Source organism: Lepidochelys kempii, chromosome 3 (assembly GCF_965140265.1).
Source record: "Lepidochelys kempii isolate rLepKem1 chromosome 3, rLepKem1.hap2, whole genome shotgun sequence".
Taxonomy (NCBI): Eukaryota; Metazoa; Chordata; order Testudines; family Cheloniidae; genus Lepidochelys; species Lepidochelys kempii.
The window spans coordinates 205112588-205128318 of NC_133258.1; the positions used below are offsets into that span (position 1 = coordinate 205112588).

Here is a 15731-nt window from a genome sequence, read left to right on the forward strand (position 1 = left end):
TGGAATAAGAGTGAGTAAGGCGTGCCCCCCTTCCCCCAATTTTCCTTCTGAGACTTTGACCATAGTGGGGAGAACTGGGACTGTTTGTTTGTCCAGCTGTCCTGGCTGTGAGCAAGTAGTCAGGGAGTGGGGGAGCAATGGGGTGTGGGGCATGGCTCTGCCCCTCCTATTCTGACTAGAATGGCTGGCTGGGTGCATAGTGGAAAATGAGCTGATCCATGAAAAGGGGTGAAGCAACTTACTCCCCCTTCAGAACAAGCAGGGAGCATGGAGGAAATGTGACCTACAATTTGGTCCCTGGTCTGTTCCTGGGGTGGCGGAGCTACATGCCAGCCCTTCTTACTCAGGGCAGATTGTAAAGGCACAATGTAGTCTGGTGTGACTGGTAGGACAGAGAGCCACGTTCTTTCATTAGGAGGGACAACATCTCTGCTCTTGATCTTTAGGGCATACAGCACTTGTGCTCAGAGTTTTCCTGTGCCTGCTCTAGTTTTTGCATCAGGAGATCAGTTGCCAAAGTAACAGTTCTGTAATTGTTTCGAACAACACAGGATGTTCTTTAGTTGGGAAATAAGGAAGGACTGCAGACATTCATGCGCAAGCCATACTGCGTGTTCAAAAGTTTGGAATTGAAGAAGAAAATTTGAATAAAACAACCATACAGTGCTGGGTTCATTTAGTTTCTTTGCAAGTGCATGTTTTTAGTATGTAGTATCAGCAGCCCCAGCGCGTGTTGTTATTATTCAGTTAAACAAGTATTTTAATAACTTGCTACCCTGCCACAAAATAAATTTAACTCAGATTAGCTTGCCAAGTTCCCCTTTTAGGGACAGCTTCTGCCTTCTTTCCCTACTTGGGAAGAATTAAGTGTCAAAACCAAAGCACTTTAAACTTTATACATCTGTTTATCTGTTTATTTTCAATTGCGAGGCAAGGACATTTAAAAAAAGGTAGTGATGAAAGGCCTCACTTTGACGCACAGTAAAATGTCTGATAGAGAAGCTGGAAGAAAGTGGGTTTAAAATGCAGGCCATGTTTGTTTGCATTACTTTAGTACCTACAGGCCCTGGTCAGGATCAGAGTCCCATTGTGCTTGGTGCTGTTCACACAGGAAGGACAAAAGTAGTCTCTGCCCCAAAGAGCGTACAGTCTTTGATTATGATAGAACACAACAGATGGGTAAATGGGAGGATGAGGGATTGGTGAAACAAGCCAGTTTTGCACTGTAAGTGATAGTCACAGCTCATTGTGGTCAGCTGGCAACATATTGTAGGCATCATAGTCAAGGTGAGTCTTAAGGAGGATCGTTTGAATTTTTTTGGAGGGGTTTCTCCCATGCACAAGGGTCATCAAGGGAGAAGGCATAGAGGTGTTTGAAGGAGAAGCTGAGTGACCGGCGCACTGGTGGAGCAAAAGTGGCAGTCAGTGTTGTGATAGATTAGTAGAGTGGCTAGTTAGGGGGAGCCTAAGCCATGAAGAGCCTTAACAGCAAAGAGAAGAAGCAGGTGTATCGTGTGGAGGAAAAGGGAGTGCCAATTGAGTGGTGCAAAGAGGGGAGTGCCATGGTAAGAGCACTGAGCAGCATTTTGAATGAACTTGAGTGGGGCAAGGTTTCTGTAGGTGCTAACTTTGGGATCCAGATGGGAATAAAAATATCTGAATAATAATAAAAAAAACTCTCTTAACATGAACATAAGAGAGGAATGGATATTAAAATTGATACCCTACTTAATTAATATAGACAGGCATGCATATAGGTGTGTATAGTATCTCCTTGTAGTTAATTGCTGGACTTCAAAAGGCTATTGTCCACCTCACAGTAATGTACTCTAACTTGCTCTTGAAGAGAATTTGTGATAAGATACTAGTGATATGAAATCTCAACAGAAGAAATACCTAGTAAGGGGGATACCCACAGTGTTGTCATTTAAGAGAATTCCCTGTTTGTAGATTTGTTTGTTCTTTGAGTAATGTACCTGCCTACATTTTAATTGTTGTTTAATTCTCTTCCTCGTAGCCCGGTAAAGGACATGGATAATGTCTGTCCTGAGAAAAAGGACTTAAAAGGCTGTCCCCGGGACTCTGGCTATGACAGTCTTTCCAATAAACTCAGCATACTGGATAAACTTCTCCACACCCATCCTGTGTGGCTACAGCTTGGCCTGAATGATGCTGAAGCAGTGGAAATTCTGCAGTCCCAGCCTCCTGGAGTAAGAGACAAATCTTCAAAATGTTTTAATTTATTTAAAGGTTTCAGAGTAGCAGCCGTGTTAGTCTGTATTCGCAAAAAGAAAAGGAGTACTTGTGGCACCTTAGAGACTAACCAATTTATTTGAGCATAAGCTTTTGTGAGCTACAGCTCACTTCATCGGATGCATAAAGTGGAAAATGCAGTGAGGATGTTTTATACACACAGACCATGAAAAAATGGGTGTTTATCACTTCAGAAGGTTTTCTCTCCCCCCCACCCCACTCTCCTGCTGGTAATAGCTTATCTAAAGTGATCACTCTCCTTACAATATGTATGATAATGAAGGAAACCTTTTGAAGTGATACACACCCATTTTTTCATGGTCTGTGTGTATAAAACATCCTCACTGCATTTTCCACTTTATGCATCTAGTGAAGTGAGCTGTAGCTCACGAAAACTTATGCTCAAATAAATTGGTTAGTCTCTAAGGTGCCACAAGTACTCCTTTTCAATTTATTTAAAGTATCTCTTCCTAATGTAGCACACACTCACCAGTGGGTTGCATGCATAAAAGGAAGCTCATCCCTTAAAGCCACAGCAGTTCAAGTCTGGGATGAGTCATCCCCCTTATGTGATCGCCACCATCTTGGCTGACGCTTTGTGGATTGAACTAGGGCCAAAAACATGAGCTGATATAGCTACAGAGCCCTGCCTCTCTAGCTGGGGCTGTAGATGACTCATGTTCTCTATGGATCACGCACAGAGGAGGGACCTGTAAAGCACACTGACCAGTGGGTCACACTATTATTAGATTTGCTGGGCTGGACCCTGGGCCCAGCTAAAAATTCTCCCAAGGTGAGGGAGCTCTGGGCTAGTGTAAAGCTGGAGTAGCCAGTTCCGTCTCTAGGTGCACCCCACCTCCAGGTAAAGGGAACTTGTCAGAGGTGGGAGTGCGCAGCGTGAGGTGCAACTGCACTCCATTAGTTCTTGGCTGGTGTATGAGCCTTGGGGACTCTGAGACTCCAGATCTCTCTAGCCTGTGCCGGAGCTGGATTAGATGCAGCATGTTAATTCGGGGAGCCTTATCTGGCTCTCTTATGGTACCCCTCTTTCTCGTACCCTCAGCAGATCTCTGTGCAGGAAAGAATCTGACCTGCTAGGCTTACAAATGCAAACAAAAATCTGTTTCTATCAGCACATCACACTTGGCTTCGGGCCTAAAAGGGCCATCATCAATTTAAATAGCTCATTTCTGTCTGAAAATGTTGATCTTCCATTATTATGAGTAATAGTGTGCCTAAGCTGAAAGCAATTAGTAGAAAACCATTTTTTCCTCCTTTTGTTTACTTTGTGCCAGTGACAGCATTTGTGTACAATCACTGTCATTGTTTCCCCTCTGCAGTTAGGCTCCAGTCCTTCAATGAGCTCCATGTGGGTGGACTTCACTGTCCATGTGGAGCCCTGTTGACTTATATGGATTATTCCTCAAATATGTGAAAAGCAGCCTGCAAGACTGGGACCAAAGTTAGTTTCTTTCTTGATGAAAAGCCCCTTATAAACATTGGGAGGGGACCAGAAAAGTGCTTATAAAGCCATTTAAAAAAGCAAACCTTCAACTGAAGTGAATTTCAGTGGGAATTGGGCACCTTAACTCACTTAAATTCCTTTGAACATCCCAGATTTTACTTTTTCAGCTCTATTATCCCTGTAATCAAATCAAAATTTACATTTTATTAAACATATTTTGGGGGATTGAAATTTGCATTCTTGATTATAGCGGTTTACATCCTCAGATATTTGTGTTGTGTTTCAAAATGTATAACCCTGGAAGTTGAAGCTAGAGAAATTCAAACTAGAAATAAAGCTCACCTTTTTTTAATAGTGAGGGTAATTTAACCATTGAAGCAGCATACAGATGGATATAGTGGAGACTCTGTCATTTTGTCTTTTAAAATGAAAATGGGATCTTTCTAAAAGATTTCTGTAGTTTAATTCCACCATAAATTACTGGATTTAAGAAGACAGGTTAGTAGTGGAGAGCAAGCTAGATCACTTAATAAACTGGATATAAGCAAACAATATGCATTTTAATACAGCTGAATGTAAATGTAGACCACTGGGAACAAAGATGTAGGCCACACTTATAGGATGGGGGACTGTGTCCTGGGAAGCAGTGACTCTGAAAGATGTGGTGTGTGGATAATCAGATGAACATGAGCTCTTAGTGTGACTCTGTGGCCAGAAAGAACTAATGCAATCCTGGGGAGCATAAATGGGGGAATCTCAAGTAGGAGTAAACAAGTTATTTTACCTCTGTTTTTGTCACTGGTGTGACCACTTGTGGAATACTGTATCCAGATACCCACAATTCAAGAAGGATGTTGATAAATGGGAGAGGGTTCAGAGAAGAGCCACAAGAATCATTAAAGGATTAGAAAACATGCCTGTAGTGATGAGCTAAATAGACGGAGCTCCTTGTATCTATATGGGGAACAAATATTTAATAATGGGCTCTTCAATCTAGTAGAGAAAGATATAACATGATCACATGGCTGGAAGTTGAAGCTAGATAAATGTAGACTGGAACCGAGGTATAAATTTTTAATGGTGAGAGTAATTAACCATGGAACAGTTTACTAAAGGTCATGGTGGATGCTCCATCACTGACCATTTTTACATCAAGATTGGATGTTTTTGTAAAAGATCTGCTCTAGGAATTTTGGGAAAGTTCTCTGGCCTGTGCTATGGAGGAGGTCAGATTAGATTATTTTAATGGTCCCTTCTGGCCTTAAAATCTATGAAAAGCATCTATAATAAAGATTTCTAAAATCTTATTTTTCCCCCCCCTCGATAGATCTTTCTGGTTAGGAAATCCACAAGAATGCAGAAGAAAGTCCTATCGCTCCGTCTACCCAATGAGTTTGGATCTCGCCTCAAGGAATTTGCAATAAAAGAAAGCACATATAGTAAGTCATGTATTATGGGAGTCATTTGCTATACTGTATGGGCCAGATTTACTTTGCATCGATGAAACCCAGCTCTAGACTGTAGGCAGCGCAAAAAAAAAAAAAAAAAGTCAACCAGGGTCAAAGGAATAACAGTGCAAGCTGCCTACAACCCCCACTCTGCTGAGGGTTCCTAAGCCATCTGGGCAGACCTTCACGTGAGTGAGGCTGGCCCTGGAGGGGTTGGGCAATGGGCAGAGTAAGGCTTTGATTAAATAAGGTACTTAAAAATATATGCCTAACTTTCCATAAGCAAGTGAGTAGTCCCACTGAAGTCAATTAGAATACTCATATGCTTAAAGTTAAGGCATGCACATAAGTACCATGCTGAATGGGGGCCTCAGTGCTTGTTATAGGCAGTCTCCACTTGTGAGGCTTCCATAGAACCCTACCAGAATTTAAAACTGTCCTTCCATGATGATGCCACCATCACCCTCCACCAGGTGACTTCTCTTCTGGCACATCTTTGCCCTGGGCACAAAGGAGAATCTGGGTTTATGTATTATTTTTAGTCATTTACTTGTTTCTCAGACTTAAGAACAATTTTCACCAATCATGGGGTCAGAAATTTAACCCCATTGAGAAACATTTCTAATAATCTTTGGTTTTCATGATGATGCAAGTATTATTTGTTCCATGTCTCAGGCCTTGTCTACACTGCCACTTTACGGCGCTGAAACTTTCTCACTTGGGGTGTGAAAGAACACCCCCCTGAGCAATGCAAGTTTCAGCACTGTAAAGTGGCAGTGTAGACAGTGAGCGGCTCCCAGCGCTGTTAGCTGCTCCCCTCATGGGGGTGGGTTTTTTACAGCACGGGGAGAGCTCTCTCCCAGCGCTGGTGCCGCGACTACATAGCCAGGTTAAAGCGCTGCCATGGCAGCGCTTTGGCATCAGTAGTGAAGACATACCGTTAGTTACTAGAAATAAAACATAGGCAGGGTTCCAGTAAGTTTCAAAACAAAGCTGTAGTGATCTCTGTGAAAAGAGGGAGTGAAAAACAGTTCTAGGTAAAACTGAAAATAAAAAGAGGAAGCTGTATCTTCCTCAGATTGGAGCACAGTTTGGAAACTGCAAATAGAACAAAGGGGGGTTATTTTAACAATGTGCTGGAAACTGCGACTGAAATTTAGCAACAGTTTCAGCTAAGCAGCCTTCTTCATGAATGATCTATGAAGGAAAAGCTATCAAGACCTTTATCCTTTTATAGTGTCCTTATGTGATTGAGCTTTTTTTCTTTCATATGTTTATCCATTACTATTCCCCTGAGTCTTTACTTACATGGCTTCTTTACTCAGAGTGACATTTACTACTGACGGGAATGGGTAGCTCTGTGTTTGAAGTTAATGGATTTGTACCAGCTTGTATTAATATTTATCCATGATCTGTAAACATGTATTGATATCAATACAAAACCGTGGTGGAAATTACATGGTAAAGATCTTTATTATTTCTGTGTATTTAAAATAACAATGTTTGAATTTTTAGAAAAGTTCTAGTGCAACTTTATTAGAAAAAAATATTTAGCTAAAGAATTCGTAATGGCTATCACAAAGCATTCGTATGAATGAGACTTGATTGAAGAGTTTTGTTAAAAGGAGAATGATTCATAGATTTGCCACCGATCCTTACCAGTGGTTACTGTATTGCTGCTAATGTAATTGAGGCAAAAAATGGAAAGGATGGGTGCCAAGAGAAGGAAAGAGGTTTTTAATTAACTTGTCTATATTAGTACTATGAATAACACAAGGTCTCAGTGTTGACTGGCTGTTCTGTTAGAAGTTGTGCAATTTTAATCTCTTTGATTCATTTCCCAAGGATTAGAACACGTTTGGAATGTAAAAAACAAACCCACTGCCCAGACTATCAGTATGTTTACTAGAATGTTTTTGACTGAGACACATACTCCTCCACACAATTGTTTTTGATTAACAAAACAGTAGTCAGTTTGATGCTGCAAACTACTTACGCTGTGCAAAAGCCAGGAGTGTTTATATTAAGCCTGGTTTCTTGGAATGTGCATTAAAAGACTGATCTGTTTTTTTCATAATCTTTCTTTGCAGCCTTTTCTTTGGAGGGCTCTGGAATAAGTTTTGCTGATTTATTCAGGCTCATCGCTTTCTACTGTATTAGCAGGTAAGATTGTATTATGTTATGTTTTGAGTAGCATTTGCTAGACATCCTTAAAAATGAGTAACCGTCCATAAGGATTTTCTTGATTAAATATGGTATAAATATTCATCATCATCATCTCCTTTTGCCAAGGTTGGGTAGGGTTGACTTCCATTTGTTTCTTGGCTTAGATAAGTACCTAGACTGCTAGCCACGTTAAGTCTAGTATAAATATTACTAATCTATAAATATTAGTAGACTGTTTTAGAGGATAACTGGCTAAATAACAAGAGAGTATGAACTGAAGCTAAGAACAAAAGATTTGTAAACTGAAGAAAAAATGTGAAAGTTTTGACAGATTTCAGTGTTATGATGGTCTTGTTAAACAGTTGCCTCACTGGTTCTCCCTGTTGCGTGTGTGTTGAAGTGCCTGATATGTGCCCCTTAAATTCATCTTACTGTGAATTCAGTACTTGTCACAAGTCCCGGATTGATAGCTCCGGGGACTCAAGTCCTATGTTTAGCCATAGAACAGGTAGAGTAAGGTCAAAATTCATATCTTGGGGAATCTGTTCTAAAGGCGGAGTTGGATCTCCTTGGCTCAGACTGCCAACAAGGTTGCCAATTATTGTTGGTTATGGTGGTGATTTATGGCAGTGTGAATATTTACCCACTGGAGACTGAGAGCACCAACCTTCTTGTTGTTGTTTACGTTATGGAGCACACAGAACCCCCAAGATCAGGACCCCATTGTGCTAGATGCTAGAGACCAGGGGTCGGCAAACTTTTTGTGCAGAGGGCCACATCTGGGTGGAGAAATTGTATGCAGGGCCGGGGCAGTGGGTTGGGGTGCGGGAGGGAGTGCGGGGTGTGGGAGGGAGCTCAGGGCAGGGGGTTGGGGTGCAGGAGGAGTGTGGGGTGCAACAGCGGGCTCAGGACAGGGAGTTGGGGTGAAGGAAGAGTTCGGGCTCCAGCCCGGTGCCACTTACCTAAAGTGGCTTCGATGTGGCAGCAGCACGCACCGGGGCCAGGGCAGGCTCCCAGCCTGCCTGCCCTGGCCTCGCACCACTCCGGGAAGCAGCCGGAACCATATCCCTGTGCAGCCCCTGTGGGAGGGGGAGCACAGAGCTCCGCACGCTGCCCTTGCCGTGCCTCCAGATACCTCTCCCGAAGCTCCCATTGACCGTGGTTCCTTGTTGCCAGCGAATGGGAGCTGCGGGGGGTGGTGCCTGGAGGCAAGGGCAATGTACAGAGCCCTCTACCTCCCCTTCCCCAGGGGCTGCAGGGACTTGGTGCTGGCTGCTTCTGAGAGCGGCGCGGGGCCTGCGGCACCATGGGGGGGCAATCCTGCGGGCCGGATCCAAAGCCCTGACGGGCTGGATCCGGCCCGCAGGCTGTAGTTTGCCCACTCCTGCTATAGATGCACATGGTAGAAGACAAGCTCATTCATATAAATAACTTAACAGCACTCAGAGAGTGACTGAGCCAGACTGGATTGAAACTGGTAACCTAGCAGTGAAAGGTCCCCTATCTCATCCCCATTCACACTCTGTTTAAAATTCCATTTTGTCAAAATAGCTTTTAATTTTCCATATGGGGCTTTACATTCATTTTTGTTCAGGGCAAGGTTGATCCTGAATTTCCAGTTAAGGCCCAGCAGTTGCATGGAATCATCCTGCCTGGGAAAATCAGGAATTGCAAGACTGCACCGTCCCTGCAGCTGTGCACCAATTTGCAGCCCTGCTTCCTTTCTTGCTGCACCCTCATACAGAGAAAGACAAAGAAAAGTGAGGAGAAAATAGAAGGGTGATGCAAATCCACACATAGCTGTAACTATTCCAAAATGCTACACCTGGATATTCATAAAGACACCCGCACCTGAAATCATATCCAGGGGTTTTAATAGATTTTTTTTTTTTTTTTTTTTTTACCTTCCGACATTAGCAAGATGCTCCTAGAAGCTTGCGGTTTATTTCCCTGCCAATGTCTTTCTTTGAATATCTTATTTTGCTCTTTCTCAAGCAGCAGAAAACATTCCCGTTCCTATCCTTTTCAGACTGTGTCTTGGCATCATGTGGGATATAAGTGGGAATATGCAAAGTACTGGGGGAAGCTGTAGTCAGTGACTGTGACAGAGCAGCAGAGGGAGTATATGACATCTCTTAGTATATCTAAGGCCTTGTCACACTACCGGGGTAAGTAGACCTAAGTTATGCTACTCCAGGTACGTGAATAACAGAGCTGGAGTGGACGTAGCTTAGATTGATTTACTGCGGTGTCTATACCACACTGGCGTCAACGGGAGACGCTCTCCCATTAACTTACCTTACTCCTCTTGTTCCAGTGGAGTACCGGAGTCAACCAGAGAGTGCTCTGCGGTCGATTTAGCGGGTCTTCAGTAGCCCCGCTAAATCGACCCCCACTGCATCAGTCACAGCTGTGTCGATCCCCGATAAGTGTAGACATGGCCAAAGAGAAAACAGGATAGATTCTTGACAAGAATGGAGAATTTAAAAAAATACAGCTGGGGTTTGCAAAGGAGCCTGTGAGAGCTGGGTACCAAAGTCACAGTGCAATTCAGTAAGATTTGGGTGCCTGATTTCTTTAGGCTCTTTTGAAAATCCCAGCTGATGGGTGAAATCTGTGCCCCGGTGAGATCAATGGGAATTTTGCCATAGCCTTAAGGAGGATCAGAATTTTACTCTGTATATTTAACATTTGGAGACATTCCTCCCTAGATTAAAATGGACTTCAGATTTTGGCCCATGGAGATGTTGACAGTGTCCTTTCAATTACTTGTTAGTAAGTGTGTCAACTCACTGCAAACGTTTGTGATTTTCATCGGTTTGGAGTTTGCTGTTGCTGATTTTTGAGGGTGTAAACATCAAATATGGCAATTCATTGAGCAAAGAGCTGTTGTCTGTATTACACCAGATGCTCAATGTGCTTACAGTTCTGAAAATAAATCACCTGTATTGATACCAGTTGTATCTGAATGTACATAAAAGTGTGTAGGACATTTTTGCTACATGAGCAGTTCTTATTTCCTTACTCTCAGTACACAGGTACTTCTAATACAGATTTTGCAGTTTTTCAGACTCTGGTGTTTAAAAATGCACTGGTACCAAGTATAAACAAGTGGGTAGAGAAGAGATTTAATATACAATGTAATAAATGCTTACACAAAGTACTTAGACAAAGTAATTCTTAAGTTCTTGTTTCAAAGATTTATATAGTCGATGTGGTTTGTAGTTAAGTACCATTTGTGGAGTCCCATATGTAAACATCCATTTATTATTTTAATACGTATTGAGTAGAAAACAGATATGGTGACAGTAGTATGAATGTAGTTGTATTTATTGTAAAAAATTTTTCAAACTAAAGGTATGTTCAGACTGACAGAGTTTACAAGCACTTCTGTATTCTCTGTCTTAAGTCTTCATTCAGGTTCTTTTTGAAAACTGGAGGTTAAATTGGAACAAAACTCAAGTTTTATGCACAAATAGGAATTTTGGGTAAAGTGCTGATTTTGGCAGATGAATGTTTCAATAATCAGACTGACATACTCTAAAAGAGCGGTGGAAAAGCTACTGCTGTAATAAGAGGAAAAGTGGGTGGGACAGAGAGAGTCAGTCCAGAAGAAAGGAACATTGGGGGACTGATTCTCATTTACACTAAAGTTTCTTTACACCAGTGGGGCTTAAAAGATTGTTAATTACATCATACTCACTTTATGGCCCCTTTAAACTGGCAGAGCAGTTCAAAGTAGCTTTGCTGTAAATGAGAATCTGACCTGTAGTCATTGCATATGCTGGAAATAATGAAAAATTTAAAATATGGAAATAATTGCAAAAATTACCAATACTGTTCTTCCTTTTAAAACAAGGGATGTCCTGCCATTCACCTTGAAATTGCCTCATGCTATTGCGGCAGCAAAGACAGAAGCTGAACTTGAAGACATTGCTCAGCTGGGACTGAGTAAGTGTGACTATTTACATAGGTTTATTGCCTTGTGTCATTGTAAACATATCAGTCAAATAGTCCTTTCACAAAAAATTGGTAAACGATGGCCCAGTTAGTTTTTTTAAAGATGATTTTTTTGTTGCAAGTAGCTTAATTCTCCCACTTAGTGGCACTCTATTGCCTTCCTAGCCTGCTGATAAGCTTCTGTGATTTTGTTTGCTATACTGCTGCCCCCTACTTTCTGTATAGCTATATGCACTCTGTCCAACAGAACACCTCATACTGATCCAAATACAGTCCCATAGTCCCGAGAGCAAGGGTTTGGTGCAGTCCCACATGCATTGTAAGTTAGAGCACATGCAGCTGAAAGTGGAATGGCTGTTATTGGCTCGTACAGCATAGCTCTTAGTTTGGTAATTGCTGGAAGGTTTTGAATGGAATTCATCATGAACAGCATTCTGTACACCGATTGGCACATGCTTACATTTGCAAAGCGATTTAGGACTGACTGTTCAGAGGTGTGCTGATCTGAACGCAAGTAGAAACACATGTCAAATATATGTATTCACAATGGTATGATGAGTATTTTCAAGTGGGAGGGAAAATGCAGGGGAGTGTCCCTAGGAAATGCTTAGTTCTACTGCTAAAACAAATATGGGCACATCCCAAAATGTGCCTTGAGCCTAAAGCAGAAGTGAAACCTGGCAGAATTTGAACATGGGCCTGAAACAGATATGGTTGAGCACCTCGGGGACATGCTGAATTATATTTGAAGTCAGTGGGAGTTGCGAGCACTCAGCACCTTTCAGGATCTGGCCCTCTTACTCATTTAACTGAGAGCAGAATTTGGCCTAATAAACTTTTGTGTGCACTACCTAGCACAGTGATTTGCACTGTAATAGGACTTGAGCACAGGGAACTTCACAGGATTTTATACAGCAGTGAGCCCCTGAGGTGGCTCTGGATTTTGTTTTGCAGCAGTAACCGTGGTGATCATTTTATAAGACTCTGGTCACTGAAGTCAGTTTAAAGTGTGCTGAAGAGTGTTGTCTTTTGCCTTGATAATCTGCAACTTTAGGTAACTAATGAAAGTTTAGACTTACACTGGCTGCAGCCAGGCTATGGGGCAAACACTCTCTTGGGGGAGTTTGTTTGGTCAGTGTATCCAAAGAAGGGCATGATGAGCTGGGTTGGAGTGTCATTGGCATCTCAGACCCTTGTATAGATGGCAACACCTACTAGAGGAATCTGTCCAAAGGAGGGGCATATGCCACTGTTCAGAAGCTCTCCTCTACATCCATACCTAGAGTTATTCTGCTTGTGTTTGTCCTGTGCAGACAGAATACCTGAGAGCACCACTGCTTGGGTGCTGCAGGTCTGTAACCCCTATCCCTAGACTTCCTCTGGCTGAATTTGTGCCCTTGGTTTTGAAAACTAATAATATGTTTGAAAGCTGAGGGAGTAATGGTCTAGTGATTAGGTGTAAGCATGGGAGTTAGGAGACCCAATTTCAATTTCCTGTTCCACCACAGACTTCCGATGTAACCTTGGATGATTCACTTAGGCCTGGTCTACACTGGGCCCGGGGATTGATCTAAGTTACGCAACTTTAGCTACGTGAATAATGTAGCTGAAGTCGACATACTTAGATCTACTCATTGCAGCGTCTCCACTGCAGTGAGTCGACAGCTGACGCTCCCCCATCCACTCCGCCTGCACCTCTTTCTCTGGTGGAGTGCCGGAGTCGACGGGAGAGCACTTAGCGGAATTGACCTCTGCTGGATTGATCGCTGCCCGTCAATCCTATGGGTAATGTAGACAAGCCCTTAGTGTCTCTGTGCCTCAGTTTCTCATATGTAAAATGGGGTTAATAGCATTTCTCTGCCTCACGGGGTATTGTGAAGACCAATTGGAAGGGAGTGTTGTTTACTTCTCTTAACACAAGAACTAGGGGTCACCAAATGAAATTAATAGGCAGCAGGTTTAAAACAAACAAAAGGAAGTATTTCTTCACACAACACCCAGTCAACCTATGGAACTCCTTGCCAGAGGATGTTGTGAAGGCCAAGACTATAACAGGGTTCAAAAAAGAACTAGATAAATTCATGGATGATAGATCCATCAATGACTATTAGCCAGAAAGGGCAAGGATGGTGTCCCTAGCCTGTGTTTGCCAGAAGCTGGGAATGGGCAACGGGATGGATCACTTGATGACTGTCTATTCTGTAATTCCTTCTGAAGCACCTGGCATTGGCCACTGTCAGAAGATAGGATACTGGGCTAGATGGACCTTTGGTCTGACCCTGTATGGCTGTTCTTATGTTAAATTTGTTTGTGTGACACACTCAGTTGCTGTGATAATAGGGGCCATATAAGCATCTAGATAGTTTTGAACATTGCTGTCAGTTAATGCCCGAATTTATTTCTGTCTGGTTTCTTCATTTTTGAGTCAAGCTGAAGCATGTTGAACACCTGTAGTATAGTTCACAGGAGTCTATGGGGTTGCTGAAGGAACTGTTGTCTGATTTCCATAGACTCTCACAGATGTTTTACTGAGGGCTATGAGGAGACTGCAGTTACAATTTGTCAAGCTAGTACAGATTTTAGTGTTAGTACAGTTTTTGCTGATGGCCCTGCATATTCAATCTATTTATATGCTGCTGAGTATCTTAAAAAACTCAAACAAATTGTGTAATTATTACAAATGCACAGCTGCAGGTTGAAACACTTAGAGACATGAACGCCTGATCAGCATGGCTAAAGATAGTATCTGCCAAGGGGAGAAAAACTGATTCCAATCTTGTCATGCTTAACTTGTTTTATTTTTTACTCCAAACAAAAAATATAGTTTATTTGCAAATTCCCAGGTCTTAACCTTCAGGTTGTGTAAATCAGCATAGTCCTGCTAATGATGATGGAGCTACGCTGATTAACACAAGCTGAAAATCTGGCTCTTATTTTCTAATCAAGGTCGGGGGTATTATCTCAGGGTCTATTTGAGTCTCAAAACAGGAATAATGCATACTTTATAGCAATCATTCTTTTCTGTATATCCCAATTTACTTGCTATGAAGATTCACATTGGCCAAGATATTTATAAACTCTGTAGACAAATAGCTGCAGCCTGAAGGTTTAGCATTCAGTTGTGTCTGGCAGTGTTTTATGAGGTTTATTAAGAAAAAAGTTTAAAAAAGAAAAGTTTGCCTAAAGTTTTCCATGCTTCAACATTGTTATATTGAGTTTAATGTTCTGAAAGCCAACTGCATAATATCTAAATTCTTATGTTAACACAATAATGATTTTCAGATTTTTGGAGCTCTCCGGCTAACAACAACCCCCCAAATCCTTCACCTCCCCGTAGGCCTCTGCCCTCAGACAATGCTTGCAAAGACTCACGTCAGCTCTGCCTTATAAATGGAGTGCATTCTATAAGAACCAGAACGCCTTCGGAGCTGGAGTGTAGCCAGACCAACGGAGCCTTGTGTTTTATTAATCCTCTCTTCTTAAAAGTGCACAGCCAGGATGTTAGTGGAAGTTTGAAAAGACAGAGCCCAAGAACTCAAGATGTGAATGGGACAGAGAAGCCTCGCTCCCCCCCACCCAGACCTCCACCACCTTCTATTAATAGCCTTCTCACAAGTCCACAGCTCTCCATGTCTATAAAGCAGGCGAGCATGCCAGGAACAGTCAACCATAATAAATATAGGAACTTGGATTTGCTGCAGAAGAAACCAATCCCTGTTCCGCCTCCTCGTCTAAAGAAGCAGGCTGTTAGCTTAGAAGGGGAAGGTAATGCAAAGACCGTGGCAGTAATTCAATCTAGTCATAACTCAGTGCGAGGGTCAGAAACTGCTTGCGATCCAGGTGAAGCCCTGTGTGAGCAAAATTTAACAGCTTGCAGAAAGACCTTGGCTACAAACTCTGAGTCACTAGTACAGTGGAATGGAGGCAGGCAGAGACTGAGCGACATGAGCATTTCCACCTCCTCATCTGACTCGCTGGATTTTGATCGTAGTATGCCGTTGTTTGGCTACGAAGGGGACACTAACAGCAGCCTGGAGGACTTTGAAGGGGAAAGTGACCAGGAAAGCATGGCACCCCCTTTGAAGCCCAAAAAGAAACGGAATAGTTCATTTGTTCTTCCCAAGATTGTGAAATCCCAGCTGAGGAAAGTAAGTGGGGTGTTCAGTTCTTTCATGACCCCCGAAAAGAGGATGATCAAGAAAATTGCAGAGCTGTCCCAGGACAAGCGCACGTATTTTGGGTGCCTGGTGCAGGACTATGTCAGCTTTCTCCAGGAAAACAAGGAATGCCACGTTTCGAGTACTGACATGTTACAGACAATTCGGCAGTTCATGACACAAGTTAAGAACTATTTGTCACAGAGCTCTGAACTGGACCCCCCCATTGAGTCACTGATTCCAGAAGACCAAATAGGTAAGAACCATTGTGTCTCTATTTTC

At 42.5% G+C, this 15731-nt stretch overlaps 1 protein-coding gene across 14 annotated transcripts in view; it reads left to right on the forward strand.

Moving 5' to 3' along the window:
* RIN2 (Ras and Rab interactor 2) overlaps positions 1–15731 on the forward strand; it is a 104129-nt gene that overhangs the window by 64740 nt on the left and 23658 nt on the right. For 12 of the 14 annotated variants that reach the window (XM_073339756.1, XM_073339766.1, XM_073339759.1 and 9 more), the window contains 5 exons: positions 2018–2210; positions 5046–5157; positions 7257–7329; positions 11192–11283; positions 14575–15705. In XM_073339756.1, coding sequence (XP_073195857.1) covers positions 2018–2210; positions 5046–5157; positions 7257–7329; positions 11192–11283; positions 14575–15705 — 1601 coding nt within the window. Of the gene's footprint in view, positions 1–2017; positions 2211–3624; positions 3716–5045; positions 5158–7256; positions 7330–11191; positions 11284–14574; positions 15706–15731 lie in introns of those variants that run through there. The other 2 variants (XM_073339769.1, XM_073339770.1) reach the window with 2 other exon arrangements.